At 52.4% G+C, this 22120-nt stretch overlaps 6 protein-coding genes across 6 annotated transcripts; 2 read left to right on the top strand and 4 right to left on the bottom strand.

Moving 5' to 3' along the window:
- Positions 1-668: 668 nt before the first annotated feature.
- On the bottom strand, positions 669-6666 carry BDP81DRAFT_410996 (uncharacterized protein; the record flags this gene model as incomplete). The annotated part of the gene is made up of 5 exons (XM_060589144.1): positions 669-1606; positions 1686-4441; positions 4509-4659; positions 4722-6419; positions 6523-6666. The coding sequence occupies 5 exons, from the start codon at positions 6664-6666 to the stop codon at positions 1037-1039; spliced, it is 5319 nt and encodes a 1772-aa protein (XP_060438865.1). The 3' UTR covers positions 669-1036.
- A 3650-nt stretch (positions 6667-10316) lies between these two features.
- BDP81DRAFT_410995 (uncharacterized protein) lies at positions 10317-10780 on the top strand (the record flags this gene model as incomplete). Its single annotated transcript, XM_060589143.1, has 3 exons — positions 10317-10394; positions 10448-10601; positions 10658-10780. Coding segments are annotated over 3 exons (354 nt in total), but the record flags the coding sequence as incomplete, so codon positions are not given.
- Positions 10781-11597: 817 nt separating this feature from the next.
- Positions 11598-13343, bottom strand: BDP81DRAFT_465680 (oxalate decarboxylase family bicupin; the record flags this gene model as incomplete). The annotated part of the gene is made up of 5 exons (XM_060594308.1): positions 11598-12209; positions 12263-12477; positions 12534-12860; positions 12934-13214; positions 13267-13343. 5 exons carry the CDS (start codon positions 13341-13343, stop codon positions 11598-11600), a joined length of 1512 nt encoding a protein of 503 aa, XP_060438863.1.
- Positions 13344-15881: 2538 nt separating this feature from the next.
- On the bottom strand, positions 15882-17358 carry BDP81DRAFT_465679 (amino acid permease-domain-containing protein; the record flags this gene model as incomplete). The annotated part of the gene is made up of 2 exons (XM_060594307.1): positions 15882-16888; positions 16959-17358. The coding sequence occupies 2 exons, from the start codon at positions 17356-17358 to the stop codon at positions 15882-15884; spliced, it is 1407 nt and encodes a 468-aa protein (XP_060438862.1).
- Positions 17359-18068: 710 nt separating this feature from the next.
- BDP81DRAFT_465678 (FAD dependent oxidoreductase-domain-containing protein) lies at positions 18069-19729 on the top strand (the record flags this gene model as incomplete). Its single annotated transcript, XM_060594306.1, has 4 exons — positions 18069-18102; positions 18172-18545; positions 18588-18746; positions 18812-19729. The coding sequence occupies 4 exons, from the start codon at positions 18069-18071 to the stop codon at positions 19727-19729; spliced, it is 1485 nt and encodes a 494-aa protein (XP_060438861.1).
- A 99-nt stretch (positions 19730-19828) lies between these two features.
- Positions 19829-21893, bottom strand: BDP81DRAFT_333260 (fungal-specific transcription factor domain-containing protein; the record flags this gene model as incomplete). The annotated part of the gene is made up of 2 exons (XM_060585658.1): positions 19829-21787; positions 21846-21893. 2 exons carry the CDS (start codon positions 21891-21893, stop codon positions 19829-19831), a joined length of 2007 nt encoding a protein of 668 aa, XP_060438860.1.
- Between the last annotated feature and the right edge of the window lie 227 nt (positions 21894-22120).

Genomic DNA, 22120 nt, shown 5'->3' with positions numbered 1-22120 from the left:
TGCTCCAGATTTCTCCAAGAGTTTTTTTGATGGGGGTTAACTCCACTGGTCCATTTTCCCCTCATTACCCTGGACAAGCAGAGAGATGTTTTGTTCGGACTCGATCCAGTAGTCTTTGGGCGTTGGAAATTTCACATGGTTCCAGACCCGAACCTGTATCAACTTTTGTCAAGGTCAAGGTTGAGATGGCGACTAGTGGATCTTGGGGAGAGGACGCGTGCACACGGCGCGGAGAGAACACCGGCCCTTTCTTCCAGCCCAAGGGTGTGGACGTGGGGTAATCAGTCAGTCAGGGCATTGATGGATACTACGGATACGTGAAGTTGAAAAACTTTTTGAAAAGATTTTGATTTGAACTCCATCGCGAACCCGAGAACTTGGCAACCTCCCCAATTTTTCCATCTATTCCCTCTTCTGGGATCTAAATTTACCTTCTTGTGAGGTTCCTTCTCGGATGTTGTCCGTCCCGCCCAGGCACTAATGTCGCATCCCGGTTTGCCTTTGTATATACATTTGCGGCGCAGGAATTTGTGTCTTCCGGGTTGAGTAAGCTAACGGATATTTATGACGGGTTGGGCACGCCGCACTCCTTCCCGCTGCCCGGGGTCCTCGGGTGTGCTGCGCCGTTGGGTTGATGTCCGGACTTGCACTGCGTTTCTGGTTTGAGCCTTTGAGGTAGCCGGTGGTGGTCTGATTCCGGGCTCCGAACTAGCGGGACGGGGAGGAATGACTTCATAGCCAGATTCGGGAACGTCCTTGGTATTGAGCTGGGTCTATGTCTCTCTCTCTCTCTCTCTTTGGGTGTATCTCTTGGCTGAGACGCGTTTCGACTATACAGATGTTAATCTGCTGGTCGAAACGTGAGTGAGATGTCGCGATGCAATTTCGAGTTGTGGAGGATGAGATATTGTATTCACTCAATCTGCAATAGTAACAGTAACGCAAGGCCCCTCAAGCAAGAGGAATAGTAATGTCCGTCATTGTCAACCTATTTGGAGGAATTATCATACACATGAGTCCCCCAAGTAAGCAGCAATCAATGCTTGCTCTTCTGGAAAATAGCCTGATCAATACCTATCGCAGCCTGCGCCGCCTCGAACCCGGTTTGAGCAATGTTCCCGTACTCTATGACTTCCAGCGCCTGCGCTGCAAATGGGATGCCTGGCAATTTGACTGCCACAGAGTAGTTCATTCGCACGACATAAGATGCCAAGTTGGAAAACTCGCCCAAGAAAGCCGCCACCTGGTCCGCACTCGGTTGAGCGGATGCGAGCTCCCTAATGTGCTGAACGGTGACCACAGCCGCTGGAAAGACGAGTATGTTATCAATATAGGCCGCTGTAGCGCGAGAGTCGCCGACTCTCAGGGCATGGCCGGCCGGAATGAGGTGTCCCTGACCAATATCGCTGAAGACGATGATATTGGCCAAACCGAGATCCGTGATCACATTCGAAAAGGAAGCGAATAGGGGGTCTTGAATGGGGTCTTTGGGGGCGTAGGAATCAGCCTTGGACAAGGCGGCGGCGCTGACGAGTGCCATTTCCGTCGAAAGGTTGCTCCACCGGTTGCGTGCACCTGCTGGAATAACGACTTCCATGGGCATGACCTCTATCGCCGTGAGATCACACGGCCCCGGCGACGGTATGGCACAAAGAGTACATCAACTGATCATTTTTTGAGGTTACTGGCTTGGTGGATCCAGGGGTCGTGGGTACCGTGCTGGCTGCGCTCACTGAGTCGGAGGAGGAGATGGAGGTCACAGAGGCCTTGCTCTTGTGCCCTTTGACTTGTTGCTGGTGGCCTGTGAGGGTCTCAGACGAGGTGAAAGCGAATGTTGTCATGATATCGGCACTCTCCTCCATGGACTCCGTGGCCAGCGGTGTGGATTGTTTCGAGGCCAAGCGGGCCTGCATAGTCTCCGAGTTACCAGCGGCAAAACCTGCTTGAAGCGCGACATCATCGGCGGTGAAGGGGGCCTCCTGGGTGGCAAGCTTGTAGATTACCGTGAAAGACATGGCGGGGATCCAGCACACCAGATCAAGATAAGATATGTCTGGTATGCCAATTTCGTTGAGAAGATCGGAAATGACTGGGATATGAACCTTAACATCCAAGAGGCCGACGGCGTCACCGAGAAGATCGATCAGGACATTGAGTAGCGCGTCTACCACCACTTTAACGCTGGAAAGCACACCAACTGCGATGATTCCAAGCAGATCCTTCAGGGTCTCTTCAACGGTCATGGAGGAGAAGCGCTTGGCCAGGTCCTTGAGCTGAGAGACCACTGCCGAAAGAGCTTCTTCCTCCTGATCCAGCGCGGCTAGGAGGTCGTCAATGATCCCAGCTTGTAGCTTCTTCGTTGTTGGCGGCATGCCTACGACTGTCATGTTGGCGCTGTGGTGCTTGAAATGGCTCATCATCATCTGAGACCCCGAAGTATGTCCCTTTGTAGGATTCGTGGCGCTTGCGGCTGCGGGCTTTGAAGCCTTGTCCCCGAGCGACGGTCCCAAATCCGGGTAGCCAGCCCATGTCTTGATGCTACTCTCCGCGTGCGCAATCTGTGCATCAAACTCCGTCTTTGCAGTCGGGAGATAGTCAATCTGGTCGCGCAACCACTGCTTCGTCATGTTGCAGAGGACGTCTTTTGTCCGCTCGATGTCGTCCCAGCTGTAGAGGAACTCCACAAAGGATGTGAGCTTCTCGATGCCCGTCTTGACGGCATTAAAGATCCACTCCGCAGCCCCAACGATGGCTTCGACCGAGGTCAGTGCCGCACGGTAGACTTTGCCGGAGATGGTGGCCGCAAAGTGCCATGCTTCACTTGCGTCGTCTTTGATGATGTCGACAACGTTTTCGATATCTGACTTGAGCCAGCGGAAGAGGTCGCCGGCCGCGATGGCCGTGTCGTGTGCCAGGTTATCGACCGATGACGAGGATGCGTAGAGGGTGTGTGGAATCACGCTCATACAAGAAGCAGGGAAGACGGTGGGTTTGACGAGTCCATACGTCGTGCCGAGTTTGCCGAGGCTGTTCGCGACGTTGGGCATGTCACACTGCGATACACTTCCTTCTACAAGAGCAGCCCATGTCGTGTTGTCCCTGATGCCGCCAGCGACCGTTTTCGTAGGAACTTTGGCGTCTCTGAGGGCTCCCTCGCTATTTAGTGCGGCTATCGTCTGGAATGACTTCTCCATAGGATTGATGGTGGCCTCCGCATCTCCGTTGTTGCAAATCACCGTCATGAGAGTGCCGTTGATGCTCTCTTGCCAAACCTCGACAACGGTCAAGCTCCCAGCCGCATCTGTAGCTACCGTAACAGGTGCCTGCCCGAGGACGCAGTAGATTCCGTTCATGTACACGGGCGTGCGAGAGCTGGTCGAAATCGACAAGTTGACGCCAGGAGCTGGAAGATCATATTTGTCGAGGACCTGGATCATCGTCGTGTATGTCTTGGACCGGAGCGGTTCTACGGTCGGATCCATATCCTGGAGCACTATCCCATCTGCAACCCACATCTTTGCATCGGTGCCCGTGGCCTGTGTCAATCTTTCAAGCTTGCCGGACCCGGACGTGAAGATAGCGTTACCGCCGTCGCTGCGGTTGAGGTACGGTGTCATCTGCTCTACGCCGAACAAGATTGGCACAGGGACATTCCAGGCCTCCTGTTTTTTGAGCTGGCTGGACGAGCAGGAGAGATAATACACCTCGTTGCTGGCATTCTTGCCCCAGATCGTCGTCACACCCCCGTGCGTCATGGCTGCGAGCTCTGTAGTGCCCGAAAACACATTGCTGTCGAGCAATTGCGTGGCCACCGAGGCGTCGGTCTGGCGTTCAGCTGGGAAATAGTAGAGAATCGAGTTCCCGACGGCGAACAAATCCGTCGTCCCGTCTGGAGACGCAAGGGAACCGTGTCTGCGAGCAGCGGCGATCGAAGATGCCTGCACGTTCTGTGGCAGGCTGAGACGGCATGGCAACGGAGGGCCGTTTCCGAAGGCGTTCTCGATGGGCACGTAGACAAGCTGGGCTGAGCCACCGACGGTTCCTAGGGTGTACACCCCGTCAACAAACCCAGCGGCGACCCTACCCACGCAGCTCTGGTATCTGCCCTCCTGGATGTCTACCGGGAGACTATGCGAGGTCCAGTATCTACCGGACGCCTTCCGGGGATCGACGTAGAAGCGGGCAATTTCCTTGATTGCCTTGTCTGATGAGCGATCAATGTCGACAATGATGTGCTGCCGGCTTCCCTGCGGCTCAGCGAACATGACACGGACAATGTTGACGGTAGACCCGGAGCCCGTTCCGCCTTCTGCATCAAAGTCAATGGGAGACCACTGAGGATTCGCTGTCCAGGATGTGTCGGAGCTGGAGTTGAAGAGGGACAAGAGGAATTTGTCTGAACCCCCCTCAGACACCGCGAGAGCCATCCCGATGGTCCCGTCTGTGACGCTTTGTCCCACGTCAAAAGTGCGTACCGAAGGGTAAGCAGACGAGAGGGGCACGCGAACCCAGCCAGTCGGTCTTGGTCGTGCCGCTTTGCTCCATAACCACGTTAAACACGTTATCCGTGCTCAGCGCGAAGAGCAAAGAGTGGCCGTCGTCTGTTTGAAGGGTTTCAAACTTCGCTGTAGGAGCTACTATCTCTCCCTGAATATAGTTCTGAATCAGATCGGTCGTGTGGGGGTCATTGAGTATGACGGCGGGCCGGCTGATCCAGGAACCTTCGGTGCTGGTCTTTCGATAGGCTTCTTCAGTGCAGAGTCTGTGATCGGGGTCTCTGTCCTAGGCGGCGGCTGGAAGGGCTGAGCTGGCGCCGCGTAGGTGATGTCACAGATCAAGTCCTGGTGGTTGGAGAACTTGGCTGATGTATACGTAAACACCTTGCCGCCAGGGGACACAAAGTTGTGAGGCGTAGCGAAGTTGATACCTTCCAGATCCATGTTCGTGAGAGCTGCGGTCGTCTTCTTGATCTGGTTGACGGCGTCGTTGACGCCTGAAAACTTATTCTCCAACCAGGTGCCATGAGGCTCCTCGGAGCGGTCATCTTTATGTTGTTTCCCATGATGTACAATGTTCAAACGGCCGTTCTGGTCCACTGATAAGTCATACACATCGATGATTTTGACATCGTGCCCAACCAGACTCAGGGGGATACCCTCGGACGTGACCGACATATTGATCCGCAGTCGTTGTGTGATGGTGATGGTGCTGTCCTTGACGCTCACCTCACAGTAGTAATGAGGTATCACTTCGAGACTGTCCTGGAACGCGCCCAGCATCTCCGAATTCTGTGTTCTCACACCAGCCTGGTCCTCGGCAGACCAAGTAATGTCGATGATACATTCCCCACTTTCAGAGGTCCGTACATCTCTGGTTTGTGGCCATTGATTAGGAACGAACTCCAAGACCGCTTCCCAGTTCCCGAAGCTGTCGGACAAGTTAATACCGACATTGGAGGTCAGGCAAGACTTCCGGGCGGATGGCAGAATGGTGTTCATCAACTGCTCGGCGAATACACTTCGCTTGATGGCAATCACACCACTTTCGTTCTTCACATCCCAGGGCTGGACCCAATTCCAGTAAGGATCAGAGACTGCGGCGGCTCCATGATTGTTCGTCATGCAGAGATGGTTGAGTGTCGCCGCGGCAGACTGTTCAGGGGTCGCATTGTTGATAACCCAAGCATTGGAGTCCTTGTACCGGCTGATGCCCACCTCACACGAAGTTACCTGGAGCTGTGAAGGATCTGGATGATCTGCAGCAACTGCGGCAACTGCAAGAATGGGTTGTCCGTAGCTCTTGACGGCCTGGCTGTAGAGGTCGACAAAGTTCTTCTGCAGGATTTCTTGGACAGGAGAACTGGCTGGGATTCCAACGAAGTTGGGCGCGCTGTGGTGGGCGGCATTTTCAAGATCCATAAACGTTTGTTGAAGACTGTAAGACCTGCTGGAAGGAAGATAATTGAACTGAGACTTGAGTCTGCCCTTGAGCTCGGGACGATGGTTAAAGTAAGGCGTCTCGAGGCCCCAGTCAAGGTCCGAGTTGACGATGCCGACGGCGGTCTCGATATACCACGGCGATCCAGAGGGCTGGTTCCAGACGTTCCAACTTCCGTTGGCAGACGATCCTCCACTCGGGGTGTTCTGAATAACTTGGAACTCCGAGCAGAACATCCGGTAGAGAGACTTGCCGTCACGCTTTCCCAGCTCCAAGACTGGAGGAAGCTCCTTGGGCATCACCCCTGGAGGCACACCAATACGGATCTTCACGCCCACCCTAAAGTTGTTCCGAGTGAGCGCCTCGACTCGAGGGTCGCTCGCCGGTGTGCCATCTAGGATGTCAAATGGGTTAACTCCATCTGTCCTCTTCATCAACTCCTCGAGACTGATCTGGGCTGTGGCGTTCCCGGTATTGGGGTCCTGGGACGGTCATATTAGCAATCACATATACATCTCACTCGCGTCATTTCTCAACAGAACAGCATACTTATTGCCCTGTAGGCTGCTAATTATAAATACTTACCGAGAGATAACAGATATATTTCACTGGTTGGTTGCTTTCCCAAAGGTATTCCAGTAGGCCTAAGTTGATACTGGCCTGCGTTGTCGAGACCACGATATCATACCCGTATCTGGAGTCCGTAAGGTTGGAGTTGCTGGCGTCCATCATGAAAACTGGAGTGAGGTGAAAACAAGGTGGGGAAATAAGGTGTATTACTTGGAGCGAGACAGAGAAATCTCATTGAGTGCCTGTTCACGGAATATTACTTAAAAGAACCGGTCATATTATATGCCTTCAAGCTCACCTTCCTCGTAGCAGACTGCCACAGTTTTCCAGCTCTCATGGCCTGCATATCACCACCTATACAGTTGCCACCACTAGATACCAAATTCTATGTCAATCACTCGGTCGAAAATAGACAGTTGCACCGATTTGGCTTGGATGTTCACTCATCCCGACTAGCGAGTTCAGCTCTGATAGCCACAAACTTAAACAAGTCCATAGCTCGCCACCAACGTCTCCTCCCGAATCTAAGCTCTTCGCCTATGCAATGAAAAATGCTGATCTTTCATCGCACGGAAATACTCCCGTCTCCCGACCGAGCATTTGGTTTATTGTCAGTTTGACTTGAACTGTTGCAAGCAATACCGCTGTGTGTTCTCCAAACAGCAAGGTTCCACTTATTTGTGGCTAAGTTACTGCAATGTATTGATCACCGAATGCAGTTCCAATATCGATGAACCGTTCAATGTATGAGTTTGATCAGTTGAATCCCGCGAAACTTTCAAACTTGGCTACAACATCCGTCCCAACAACAAGTAACGTACCTGCATAGCGAGCGACGCATCATAGCGAGCGACGCACTCTCTCAAACCTTTCTACCTTATGTATAAGTTAACTTAGCCACAACGTACGAAATCAATTAAAACTATATATCACCCTCTTCCTCATTACTATCCCAAACCACTTCACAGGTTCGTGCGTTATGTCCAGGCTTCCCGCAATTACCACATCGTCGCGCGCGTGGTTCAGCACCTTCCGTACGACCCTCCTTCTGAGGGTTATTCTCTCCTCCAGCATTAACACCACCCTTCTCTACTTGTAGTGCCTCTGCTTCAGCACTATTAAGTGACCCTCCAAGACGTAGCCGGGTCTTTTTTGCCCTCCGGCGCTTACTTAGTACCTCTATCCCCGTACGAAGCTTACGGTTCTCAGCCTCAATAATAGCAAGCCTATGGGCTAACTTGCTAATACCTCTGGCCTGGAAGTCAATTACTTCGTACATTGGTGTTGGTGAGCTACCTTGATGTGCTTGGATCTTCCTTTTAAGGGAGGTAGCACTTCGTACGCCCTCTAGTGCTGTAATTGGTGTCCTTGGGTCCCAGGAGCCTTGGCTGCTTGGCCGTGAGTTTGATGGTGTTGGCGTCTTTGGCTTGAAATCCAAGCGAGAAATAACCACTTCAGGGTTAAAAGGTACAAGGCCTGCCTGCCTAAAACCAGCTCGTACGTTATTTTCGCCCATGGAAGTAAAGAATGCTGCTTTAAAGGCAGGAAAGAAGTCATCCTTTGTAATATGGGAAATCTGTATCCGCATCATCTTCTCGATTTCCTTGCCGTACGAGTACTTTAACGGGCTAAAGCACCCAACATCAAGAGGCTGAAGCTCGTGTGATGAATGGGGAGGCATACAAAGAGCAATAATGTTTTGTTCCTTGCAGTATTCGTCAAAGTCAGTCGATTTATGACTATTATGGCCATCAAGGATCAAGAGGCGATAAGAGCCCTTCGTACGAGTCCTTGTACACTGATTAAAGTGCTTTAGCCAATCTAGGCCAATATCATTTGTCGTCCATCCATTTTCGCTTGGATGGATACGCCATGTGGCTGGAAATTGGCCATTAATATACCACGAGAGGAGGTGATATTTGCCCTTTACGATGACGTACGGAGGCAGCGCCCAGCCATCCGCACATACACCCTGAATGACAGAAACCCATTCTCGATTGCCAGGCTGTTTCGTACGAGGCCTTCCCTTACGGTCAGAAGTCGTAACAACCTTTGCGTGCGATAGCATTCCCATCAGGAAACCAGTCTCGTCAAAATTATAGATATCGTTATCCTGTATCCCATACTTTGCAATTGTGTTTCGCACAAGTGCAAACCAGCCTTGTATAATCGTAGGATCCTCAGCTAAGGCCCTCTGATAGTCGATTCGACGTTGAAACCGCATTTTCAATTCAGGGACGCGTCGTACGAAGTTCTCTGCCCATCGCGGTCCAGTACGCGTCCCATCGCGTGCGTTTAGGAGTTGGTCGGCCATTTCTCGTACGTCTTCTTGTCGCGGAGGGAACCCTCGATCGATTAGGTCAATAACTCGTTCAAGAATCACCTCCTCTTCTGTTATAGTCATCTTCATCGAATTTGGTCGTGTTTCACCTCGTGCGACGCGTCCAGCGCGTCGGTGGCGGAGGGTTGATTCAGGGACCTCATAGATAGAGGCAGCTCTTCGTATAGACATTTTCGGGTCTTTTTCAATAGCTTGGAGGGCAAGGGTAATTCGACTTTCAATTGAGGAGGATTGCATGTTCGTACGTGGAGAAAAGGTGACCTAAAGATGAAGAGGGTAGAATTGGGAGGACGTGCGTCGCTCGCTATGATGCGTCGCTCGCTATGCAGGTACGTTATTACCTTACGGTCCTTATCTTACAAAGTATGAAGGAACCATCTTCCTTTTGTTCCATAATACTTGAAGACACTATGTGTATGGGTGCTCTATATTGAGATGTACTGAACAAAAGACATAGAGCATGTGCTATTCAACCTGGGCTATGTAGTCGGCAAAGCTACTTGTAATCACTTCACTTCCGGTCCCACAACAGACCTCCGTCTGAAGGGGAGCCAGATCCTTGTCAACCGGAAGTCAAAGCGCTTCCAGGTGCCGAAGTTCCACTGTTGACGATAAAGATAAAGCCAGATGAAATTGGGAATCGAAACCTGTGTTGCAAACCTGCTGGAAAGGTCTATGTAGGGACTTCCATGTGGCGCTTGCTCCCTCAGTTTCCACCTTCTGTCGACCTACACGCGACTCTGGTCTCTTAAAGTCATTGACATCAATATCGACAGATTGCGATCCCCTTACGGATACTCACCTTGCTCGAAATCTCTTGTTGCCTCAGGGGCTGCTATTTCGTTAAGGAAAAATGTGAAATCAACGACTCGGCACAACTAGAGGAGGTGTTCTCCGTGGTCTGATCCCTTTGCCGTCGGCCGTCTTGGTTCTCGTGATAAATTGCGGCCGGGGCAGATGAACGGGCTCCCACAGCTGCGTGGGGTCTACCGCCCTGATATTCGCCTTATTCTCTCTGTTCGTCGCTGGTACGAGTCATCGCTACGACGGAGATGCTCAGGCTTTGCCTATCTGTGATCGGTTCCCGAAGCCGAGCTGAACTAGCGGCTTCACTTGATAGCGGGTTTGTTTTGAATCTTAGTCGTTGCCTACAAAGCGCTACAGGTTTAAGGTTCAGGGTGAAACAGCAGAGTCATGCAGCATGTCGTGACCCGGTAGGCAGTGTTCGTCCCGTCGGGAAAGCCTAATTAATCTGACACTAATTTTTACTCGTCTCAAGTCTACCTTATCTAGAGATGTCTAAAAGTTCGCTTAATTGGTATGAAGTGCGTGCATGTTAATCGGCAAGGCCGCCGCGGAAGTATAAGTAAGCTTAATCGCAACTCTTTTGTGATGATGGAAGAGAAAGAAATTAAACTCGATAACGCACACATAGTCATTGCTTCATTCCATTTTCCAATCAGTCATTATGAAGCTCATCCTCCTTCTCGCCTCCGCTGGAGCCGCTATGGCTTTCGTCGAGTGCCGTTCGCCCTCAAATGCTGAGGTTGGTCCAGAGTCAACATATTGTGCTCAGAGCATCATAACTGACTTTCATAGCTGTTCAAAAACTGCCAGAATCAAGCACAGCGAGATGGCTGCAAGGGCCAGCGCATCAAGCAATTAGATTACTCACTGAAAGCTACGACCGAACATATAACTGAACATTTTCTCAGTGCTCTGACACAACAGCCAACCTGGCTGTTTGCATCAAGTAGGTTTACCTCCACCCACTCGTTAATATTATCATTGTTCTAATGAGTGTAACAGCAAGGCAAACAACGACTTTGACTGCGTCTGCGCAACCCAGGCTGGCAGAGGTCCCGGATTCAACTAAGCTAATAAATGAGTGGCTGCATATCCATAGTAGCGTGTATCGAGCATTGCGTGCCCTGCATTTAAGTCGAAATAAAACACTTGCCTCTGAAAAGCCACCTTGCTTCGCCATAACCATTTTTGCATCCAGGTTCATCATCAAAGGACTTCATGAGACAACCGATTCTGAAGGTATGCCTTCTCTTTGTCCCTTGGAAGTTACATATTCCTGAGCCTAACTCAATGACACCAGCGTAACGCCTTGCTCTCCACAGCTCCAAACCCCTTGAATGTCCTCTTTTTCAAGTCTCTAGGCCGCGTCCTTACGTCAAAGTCGCTGAATTCGATCATTGACCACTGCTCTATATGTGAGGTTTTAATACATTTGAGGATGTTATTTGCGTCGGCAGCGGAGGTTATGTCAATTCTCCGCCGGCCTTTCCATTGTGAACGGGTTTAAATACAACAATCACTGATACAACCCTTGCAGCAGGTGGAGGTCTTTCAGTGCCTACAACCGCGTCATGGACGATTGCACTTACCAAGTAATAATCCCTAGAGCGGGAAACCAAACTCCGCACACAAGCAACGGAAGACCATTCTAACTTGATCAAGGCGGCAGATAGGCCTCTGAACACGAGTTACCACATTCGGCAATTGGCCTGAGCTCTTTTCGTGAGTTAAAGCGACACGCTCGCCATTGGAACTTTAATCTACATGCACACATCACGTCTTTTGTTTTTCAGAGGCACCGTACTGATGTAATGCTTGTTTTTGATGCTCAAATACCCACGCTATTGAAAGACTAAACTCCTGTCTCATCGCCAGAACCAACTTGCAAAACTCGCATATCCAAAATTATCTACAGTAGAAGTGAATAAAATCAACCAAGGAACTAGGCCTTGAACTTCTTGAAGTTACGTCCACCATCAGCCAGTGCCGTCATGTTGGTGTTGCCAACCTTAATGTACTCCTTCTCCTTGGGAATGGCAGCAATCACCTCGTCAGAGAGGCCGAGGGTATCCTTGACGACTTGCTTAGGTGTGAGAGCAAGCCATTGAGCAACGCTGATATCTGAGAACTTGGGCGCCTGAAGGACCTCAAGGAAAATGACATCCTCGGTGCCAGTGTTCTCAATGTAGTGGCTGTCACCAACCTTCACGTAGCCAACATCACCAGCGGTGAAGTCAAAGGTACGCGAGGCTTCGGGGGCTTCAAAGATGGTGATGCGGCCGGAACCCTGCAGGAAGTAGTTCCACTCGTCGCTGGTGGTGTGCCAGTGGATCTCGCGCATGGCGCCGGGCTGGACGACGACGAGGGCAGCCGAGAAGTTCTCCGCAATGGGGAACGTTTGCGGGTCGAGGATCTTGACGGATCCGCCAGGGACCTGAAAGGGCTTCTGCTGCGACCAGTGGTAGGTGTATGATTCAGCACCGGTTAGCGATCCGGCCGAAGAGGTCTGGTTTTGCTGCTCGATATCGTTTGGCGCAGGCGTGCCATTGAAGATCTGCAAATGAGTAAGCCAATGCCGCAATTACATCGAGTCACATTTTGACTTACGTAAAGTTGATCTTTGGGGATCTTGTCAAATGCAGAAACATCCGTCTTGAGATTCTTAGAAAGTACAGACAATGGGTTTCTCAAGAACAACTCTGAGGCCAAGAAGGTGTTCTCTTCGCTGAAGCTTCCCTGGTCGAAGACGAGGAGGAACTCCGTGCCCTGGTCGAACGCCTGGATGCTATGGGGAACGCCCTTCGGGAAGAACCATACATCACCTAGGTGTCTAGGTCAGCTATGATGGATAAATCTCACCAGGTCAAAAGAGACTTACCCTCGCACACATCATCGATGAAAGTCTTTCCATCTTCATTCATCGCGGCGATGCGACAGCATCCCTTCAGCATAAGTGCCCACTCAGCCGAGGTATGCCAGTGAAGTTCGCGATACGCGTTAGGCTGCAGCTTCATGTCAACACCTGCCATCGCAGAAGCGACGGGAAGGACTTTAGTGTTCTGCTGCCGCGCCCATCCGGCGCCCTCTTGACTGCCGAGGCGGTTGTGCGAGAGGCCCAAGGGCCACATGGCGTTCTCGACATCGCCCTTGTCGGTGCCGGGCGGGGCAAAGAGATCGGGGTTTAGCTTCTCGTAGTCGTAGGTTCCTGCGGGAATTATGTGTTAGCGTCATGCACTCGATTCTCTTTCAACACTCCCCCCGCAAGGAATGCAACGTACTCGGGCCCGGATCCGGGGATCCTAGTCCGCCGCGGATCGGCTGTGGGACGTCGACACCATCAAAGTTGAGATACAGGCCGAGCTTTCCGTCTGCTTCCTGGCCGGGCACTAGCGTAACGTCGTCGACATTGGCAGAGCCGCCAGTCTCGGGGTCAGGCCGAGCCGCGTTGCCTCCGAGAAGGCTAGAATCTCCTCTGAGGTTTCCCGTAGGAGTAGTCACGGAGGGTATGGGCGGGTCGACACCTCCAACGGGGCCTTTGTTTTCTCCATAGTCTCCCATTCTGCTGATTGTCAGCGCAGTCTCATTATTGGTATCCTCGTGGGAAGACTTACTGCGGCGCCGGGATAGCATAGCTTTGCGGCAGAGCCGCAAGGAAGCTGGCGAGGAGGAAAGCACCGTGGGTAAGCATTGCAGATGATAGGCTAGAAGAAAACGACTTTGAGAAGACTGCGTTGTAACGAAAGACTGGTGATATGGTGTCTGTTTCCAAGATGATCTGGAGGCTGATGAGGAACAGGTTCTTTGCAGACTGGACTGAAGGGCCTTCTTATACCTCACATTTGCCATAAGACGAACTTAGAACTTGCCTCCAAAGCCTCCAAAGCCTCCAAAAGCATACAAACGACATATGATGGTTCCCAAGCTAGCTATGCCGTACCTTGACCATCTGCCGGTCTACTGCCCCTCACCTATTCCATGCCATCTACTATCACAAGGCGAAGTGGAATTCGGCGGGACCGATTAAGCTCCCAGCCTTGGCGTCCGGACCGCGATATGTGGATGACATGGGGCTAGCCGCGTGGAGCACGAGCAGTGTAGTAGAAGCTGGGGGCAACAGTAGTCTAGATGACGCGTTTTCGCTCTTTTAGGTCTATCACGAACAGTGAGACGGTTAGCACGGAAAAGACAAAGACCCACGCACGGTTGTGCGGCACCGGTGTGGACGAACATATCGATCTGGTCAACGACTAGCCACATGCCACCCTGCAATTACTCACAACCTCCGAAAAAGCACCTAACGCTCATCACGTTGTCTCATCTAAACGATTACAGCCCACGGAGGCTTCGGGAGGTCCATCGCGCCTCGATCGACTCAGCTGGCCTTACTAGGATGAAAGTTGTTTGGCAAAGTACAAATGCTGAGCAAAAGGTTAAAAATAAGGCTCGGTGGTGTCGACGCCCCCCAGCGCCTCCAACGTGGATCATTAAATCTGATAGCGGAAATTCGGGAGCGCCCCACGTTGCATTTCCCCCCTATTGCCGAAGACGGCAGTTGATAGTCTGGCTACATGGTGAAGTCACCGCTCTCAGAAATGGTCCGTTCGCGATTCGTCTGAACCGCGGAACCCTCTTGACGTGTGTCTTTTGTGGGTAGATTATTCATGCAGAAGGAACGTAACCTGGGATGATCAAGGGTGTGACGAACACCTCGGTGTAAGAAAAGGCCCCGGTAGTCTCGCAGAAAGCTCGGGATTGCCCGCTTACACCAGACTTATTCAAGATTCAAAAGTTCTGGCTCCTTGATCACTCGGCTGCTAGCGTCCTGCCACCGGCCTCTAAGCTCGACCGGGCAGAAGAAAGAAGCTTGTAAGAGTGTAGTGACGCGCCAGCCATTCGACTGGTCAAATGTGAGAAGTCGGAATTACAAATGCCGCAAACTCCTTGCTTGGACACAAGCACGTGTCTTCGTCGCAGAATCAATGTTCTTCTCGCTCCGGTCTTGGCTCGCTTTCATGCCTCCTAAATCTCGGGTACAAAATTGGGCCTAACAGAGTTGGAACCTCGACTAAGTATTCTATCATCAAGAAAATAGCATTGCATCATTTTAAGAAGAGGGGAAACTCTGGCTTGTCATCTATCAGGTTTGCTATATGGCCCAAGTCCAAAGTTCGAAGGATGAGACGAATGCAACGTTGTCTGCAAGATGAGCGAGAGCAGATACTAAATAAAGCCTTCCAACATGACAGAGCGGCAGCTGAATGCAATCGAAGCTTATTTCCCTCCCACGCGGGACGTCATTGCTTCTGGAGTCGTCGGATGTCACTGTGGTTGGATCGCTGTGCGATTTTGAGTTGCCGCTTGGTGCTGCGGAAATGCCGCCACAATGCCATCGTGCATGCGTGCCCGCCGTTGGCGCGTGCGGCTTCATCCGATACAGGCGGCCTTCTTTTTCTCCCTCTCTGCCCGCTACAGATCTGTCTTGGCTCAGGGAGGAGAGCTTGGGTCGCAAGGCTAACGATCGACCGGGCAGTTGGGCTGATGAGCCCCCTTGACGGTAGCCAAGTCCTGTTAAGCATAGCCATAGCCGTCCATCAGCCAGTGCGACGCAACAGGTCATGGTATTTAAGAGTGTTTCATCTACAGAAATCATCCTGAGAAGAAGAGGAAACCCCCTTCGAGGAACTATCAGATCCCACCGGCATTGATCTGCTCCTCCACCCTAGAGGCTAGAGGGGGGGCATTCCCGCGGAATTGCAACATACGCGTACGACGTCGACGCTTCAACAGGCCAGCACTTCGATTTAGTGACATCTTAATGACATCTTCTAAGCGAAAGAGCATGGTCCCATTGGTATCTGTTATGGATCAGACCGAATGAATCGCGCACTCTTGGATGAACATCACACAAAATCGAAGCACGCGATATGACGTCGAACTTTTCACAACAGCCCTCCCATTGAACAAGGCCACCAACAAGCTCTACGTTGGGCAACACAGCCAGACAGGGTATGTCACAGCCCTGATGCCTGTCAAGTCTGTCACTATAGAGACTTTGCCATTGATTTGTCGTGGTGAGCTTCAATTACGCCGTGTCGCAGCCTCTTGACTGCCTGGACCCTATGAACAGAAGTCAAACTTTTCACAACATGGAGATACAAGTAGGCATCAGGTGAGAAAAGAGTAATCTTATTGGGTATAAATATGACTGAGAACATGGTTTGCTGTGCTAATGGCCCAGGTGTTCCTTGACCTCATAATTTTTCTTTGCGTAAAAGAACCACAGTGATGTCGTAATAATCGCAATGCCTGCAAGGACAGCCGAAGCATAATTCATTTCATCTGCAACAGCAGGTAGGTAGTAAGGGAAACAGTAAAAGATCAGTGCAACTGCCGACCATGCCAGCATGACGATGTTCGCCGCAAAGCCAAGTTTGGGATACCAAAAAGGGCCGTGTTTGACTTTTGAGCGGCCTTGGGATAGAGCCAAGACAACGGGGATACTGTAGCTGATGTATTGAAGTAGCAATCCTGTAGATATGAGCGAGTTGAAAGCGAGATCGGATGCGAGGTAGAGGCACCCAAAGATTGCAGTCCCTGATGCTGAGAAAACTAGGGACCAGATAGGCGTGTGTAGCGGGGCCGGCGCGATTTTGCTTAAATGGCGGTGCATGGGAAAGCCAGCCTCACGACTGATAGTCCATGCGAGCCGAGACTGCCAGGTCTGAATAGACCAGACTGCGCCGATAGTCGTGATCATTACGGGCACCCAGAGACCAACTGCGGCAGCCTTGCTATCTGTAATACGGTAGAATAGGGCCAGGGCAGAGTTGTCGTCGGCACCATCAATGACGGGGACATTGATAAGAACTGATGTCACGACTAGGAGCCCGGAGACGAGGCCGACCACAATGGTCCATATCAGAGCTTTTGGGATATCTGTGCTGGGCCGGGGCATCTCCTCTGCCAGGTGAGTGGCAACGTCGAGACATGAGAAGCTCCAGTTGGCGCCGTTCATCCCGATGATGAAGGCAATGCCGTTTTGCCAGCCCGAGATGTTCACTGTCGTAACAAAGAAATCCTTTGCTGAGGCGTGCTCTTCTGACATGGCGAAGAGAGTTATGAAAATGACGACGATGGTAGTGCAGCTGAAGAGCAACATGATCTTGGAAATCTTTGGCAACAAATTCTCGAAACTCGCACCGAATACGGTGACAATGTTGAGGAGTTGAAAACCTAAGAAGCCCATCCAGCGCTTATAGTCAAAATTTGGGTCGAGAAGCGTGATAATGGAGCAGATCCCTACAGGGACAGAGACATGCCGACGAGCCCGTGGCGACGGCGGCAAGCCAGCTGATGACGGCCGTGATGTACGACAAGAACCGGCGAGAATTCGGCGGCGCCAGCCGGTGGACCCAGATATACTGCCCACCCGGGTGCGGCATAGCGGAGGCCAGCTCCGCCAGGGTGACGGCGGTCGCAAGGCCGACAAAGGCCATGACGAGAAACCCCCAGAAGAAGAGCGGCGAGCCACCCATGGGCAGGGTACTGCCGAACACCAGCAGCAGGCCGATAGCTGTGTTGGTGGTTCCGTAGCCAATTCCGAGGGCGGAAAGAGTTGTAAACGGCTTCATGGTTTGCACGGTGATATCCCCATGGGTGATGGAACCGTGCTCAGTGTCTTCGTTGTCCACCTTCTCGGGCATGGCGGCGATTGCGTTTCGGGTTGTGGCCGCCGATGCCTTGTCGAGTGAAGAGGATCGCTGATCCATTGTGAAGTTGATGGCTTGGGGTTTCGCCAAGAGCGAGATCTCATCCAAATTTGCTGACTCTGTGGATATATGTGTGGGTTGTGGAGGAGGGAGGGGCTTGAAGGGAGATGGCCTCCCTCAAGTCTTGGGGGTGGAGTATCGGGGGATCAAGTTAAGTAGACGCGCCTTTCATGTGCATGCTTGTGTGACCGACTTCATGTACCTGGTAGCACGAGCTTCTCATCAACCGACCTAGGAGCATTTCGATAAGACGAGATATCATCTCGTCCGCACAAGACAAGATAACATGTCCCGTACGTGTTTCTTGGGGTTCCCGCGCTATCGGCTCGCATTTCGCACGCAGTTGCCCGATCCGGCAAGCCAGAGCGGGCCCCTATCCGTTCCCGGTGCCCCGCATCCCGACCCTCACCCTCGCCGACACCGGCAGAGATCGCGGGTGAGCTGCAACTGAATGATGGGCGTGGCTATGGATACGATGAAATGCTTTGGTTGGGACTTGATGCCGAGGCCAAGGTGGACGAAGTTCAGACCCTTAGATCTCATGATCCGTGTTCACTCATGCAAAAAAAGCTCTGGATTAGTGCCCAGTATCCCTCCTTGCCAAATCACCATCACCTTACGTCGAATCTCACCAAACATTCAAGATGGGAACTGATGATGAACTGTCCTCCTACCTCAGTGAGTCACTCTTGTTTCAAAGTCACAAGACATACAATGCTGACCAAAAACCCCAAGATCCCGACATAGCCAGGTTTCTCCTAAACGTCTCCCAAGCCATCTCCCAAGACCCAGGCCTACCCCGACCAAACCCAACAACATCATCATGGCAGGTCCCAGAGCACCTCCTCGGATCAATCCAGTCCCCTACCCTCCCCAAACAAACCGACTTCGCCGTCATCGGGTCCGGTATCACTGGCTGCAGCGTCACCAAGACGCTCCTCGAACACGATGCATCACGCAACTCCCACGTTACGATCCTCGAAGCCCGGACACTCGTCAGTGGTGCCACGGGCCGGAATGGCGGGCATCTAGTGACTGCTTCGGGGCATACGTACGGGCCATTAGCGGTACAGCATGGTGTCGAGGCTGCAAAGCAGATTACCCGCTTCTCCATTCTCAATGTTGAGTGAATCATGAGGATGGTCAGAAACATGGACACAGAGGCGCAGGAACGGTGTCAGATTCGTGCTGTTCTCAAGGTTATGGCCGTCGGGGACGAGGAGACGTGGGCTGCTGCCAAGAGCTCGGTTCTTGAGTTCCAAGGGGCGGTGCCGGAGCATAGTGCATATCACCGTGTAATTGAGCGTGGCGATGTCCCAGAAGTACGTGAACAAGTCTTCTTACTAGAAACGCATATAAGCTTGGCTGGATGACCCTTTGATCGAAGAGGTGGAACATCGAAGATGCTTACGGCGCCGTAGAGCACGACGCCGGCGCCATCTGGCCATACCGACTCCTCATGGGAATCTACGAAGCTCTCCTAAAACAACACCGGAACCGACTCGCGATCGAAGCAAACACGCCAGTTCTGCAGGTCCAATTCTCGCCGTCCAGCAACCTAGATTACCCCTATCTCATCACGACTCCAAGAGGTACCATCCGCGCCAGAAAAGTCTTACACTGCACCAACGGCCACGCATCACATCTCCTACCACAACTAGCAGGCCGCATCTATCCCTTCCGCGGCACAATGTCCGTCCAGAAGCCCGGCCCAACGCTAAGGAACTTGGGCGCTTCGCGCTCGTGGAGCCTGTCCCACAAGCCGACGCTGGATTTCCGGAGCGGTCTCTATGTGACGGGCCTCTACTACCTACAGCAGAATCCCTTAACAGGAGGGATCTGGATCGGGAATGAGACAGCATACATGAAGGATATATTGACGCCAGACGATACCCACGTCCCGAAAAAGGCGAGAGACGCTCTGTCTACGGTGCTGCCGAAGCTATTTCTCGAGGGGTGGGCACCTGAGGCGAAGACGTCCGAGGTGGAGGCAATTTGGTCTGGGATCCAAGGACACACGGCTGACGGTCTCCCGATCGTGGGTCGGATCCCCGACTCGATAACGGGAGACGCTGGTGGCGGACAGTGGATCGCTGTCGGGTTCAATGGGTACGGGATGGACAAGTGCTGGCTGACGGGCGAGGCCTTGGTCAGGATGATGTTTGGTGAAGACGTCAGTGACTGGTTCCCGCTAGCTTATGTCGTCACGGAGAAGCGGTTGCGGGGGAAGCTCACGGCGGATGAGACGTTGCTCAAGTTTGCAAAGCTCGCGAACCCTCAAGGGGTGAAGCTGTCCAAACTTTGAACCTGTTCCGACGTGTTGATCTGAAGGTTAGATAGAAGATGATTCCAATAGAGTGTAGTTAGAAAAGAGACACGCATCATACAAGCCACGTTACTCAAACTAGCCCATCATTGTCCCAAGATTCTTCTCGCGAGCGATATCCAGCCAATACACATCCTCCTCACCAGCATCCAGCGCCGCCCACGTATGATCAATCAACTCAGAAATAACCCGACTCTTGCGGAGCGGCAAAATGTGCGTATAAGCCGCCAGCCGCGATCGCACAAACTTGCGCGCCCTCGCCACTTCGATAGACGCGGGATCAATATCCAGCACATCCGCCCCCATGTCGCTACATGCAGCATCCGGCTGTCGTAGATGCTGCGGCTCCCTCCTTAACTCGTTCGAGATAGCCACCATGATAAAAGGCTGCGCACTTCGCGTCCGCGACTCAAAGGGTATATCCCGTAAGATACCGAGGATATACATCGCCAGCTTCGTCAACCACGTCCTCCTCTCTCTTGCCGAGGGAACCTTGTGACCATCTAGTCCTCCAGTCGCGGCCTCGGGCATCGGCACCGGACGAAGCAGCCGCTCCCTGTCCCACGGTGCATATCGCTCATTCAACAAATCCGGAAACACGCGGTACAGCTGTAGGAGACCCGTACACCGGTATGCCTCATCAATAAGCTCCAGGTGCCGTAGCGGTGTCTTGGGATCACCCGGATCCGTGACGCGAGATAGGTCAGGCGGGCGGTGCGCCAGTAGCGCGCGCTCGAATTTCCTTGCAGAGCGGAGTGCGGCGCGGAAGACGTCTAGATCTGTCTCGGTGAGAAACTTGACGGTGGCCATGTGTTTCCGGTACTGAAAGATGAGGATGCCCGTGTCGGTCAGGAGTCGGACGGTGGCGTGGGATATACCAGAGTAAGGGTGCGGCTCGATGGACTTTGATGGGTCCGTGGGGCCGATGGAGTTGGTGTGGTGGTAGTCGCCTAGTTGGTTGCTGTCTGTTAGATAGGCGAGGAGCATGGCCCAGTAGTCCATGGTATCGCTGAAGAAGGATAAGCTGGCGTCTGCATCACTGCTCGTCTCGGCGGAGACGTCCTTGAGCATGCTGCAGCTCGCTCTGAACATGTCTGTTGCGAGGTTCTGGGGGCTGAACCAGCTCGAGGTGTGGCCGAGGAGCGTTGATGAGAGCAACATGGCCCGCTTGTGTGTTGTGGTCATTGGGGTAGATTTAGGTAGCGCTGGAGGGCGATCACGGATGAGTCTGAGGGCGTTGCCGTGTTCCCTTCGGGCGACGGGCAGCAGGTGCGGGAAGTCTTCTGATAGACAGGCTGCGGCCATGCTCTGGATGGTGTGGTACAAAGCGCCGGAGGACTGCCACATTGTCTCGACGATGTTGCGCATTACGTTTGTCTTGCTATCCCATGCGCAGTACAGCGTGATGACCTCGCGGAAGAAGTATTCAGATAGGGAGGTTGGGAGATGGGAGAGCTCGCAAAGGTTGCTCTCTAGGACTTGTTGACTTGGCCTGGGTTGAGCTATCTCAACTTGGGGCCTGGTGCTGTTGTCCTGGACGATGATAGTCGGGGTTCCATTCATTGGGAATGACTGTTCCACTTGGCGATCCTCACCTTGGGACGATGAAGTCGTCGGGCTCTGCCCATCAACAGTCCAAGCCGAACTCACAAAGGGTATGTCCCAACTTGGAGTTGTAGGAACTGCTTCTTGACTTCCAAGCAACAGTGCGCAAGATGAAGCATCAAAAGACGGTATTTCTTGATGCAGAGCAGGAAGATCCCACTGAAAAGGGCTCGTGAGCCAGGGATCAACGAGTTGCAGGACGTCGGCACCGATCTGATTCGATGCTGGCGAAGTGGCCTCAGTTTGCTGCAGACGTCTTTGAGACACGGATGCGTCGAGGCTGGATTGTCTGGGTGAGCCTCGAGTCGCACCCTTCTGGTCGACGCGGACTTGGTGCTTTCGCGACCAGCGCACGTTGAGGGCGTAGCCTGGGCACTGGATCCCCCTATCCTCGCATCGGGCGCATCCAGGTTTCCGCTCATCGCATTTGGTCTGAGATGGACTTGTCAGCTTGAAGTAACTTGGTATCAGTAAGGTTGGGAAGTTGTACCTTTTTCGATTTGCATCTGAGGCACCCACCTCTAGATTTCGTATGCATGGCTCTGGAGGACTGCATTGAGTGGGGTGAAATAAAGATGCTTGACATTCTCCGAGCCTTGGCAATGATACGGACGTGGTTCCGAAGAGCTCAATCTGGATGAGTTATCTTTGCAGTGGAAAGTGCCCGATGACTACCCAGCGTCATGTATGAAAGACCAAAGTTGGAACTTGGAGGTTGGAGTAGATAAGTTGTCACTCAGTATTCCGTAGACCAACCGAGCTAGC

This window comes from Colletotrichum phormii (assembly GCF_030913505.1).
Source record: "Colletotrichum phormii strain CBS 102054 chromosome Unknown BDP81scaffold_32, whole genome shotgun sequence".
Taxonomy (NCBI): Eukaryota; Fungi; Ascomycota; class Sordariomycetes; order Glomerellales; family Glomerellaceae; genus Colletotrichum; species Colletotrichum phormii.
This window is presented reverse-complemented; position numbering and strand designations above follow the sequence as displayed.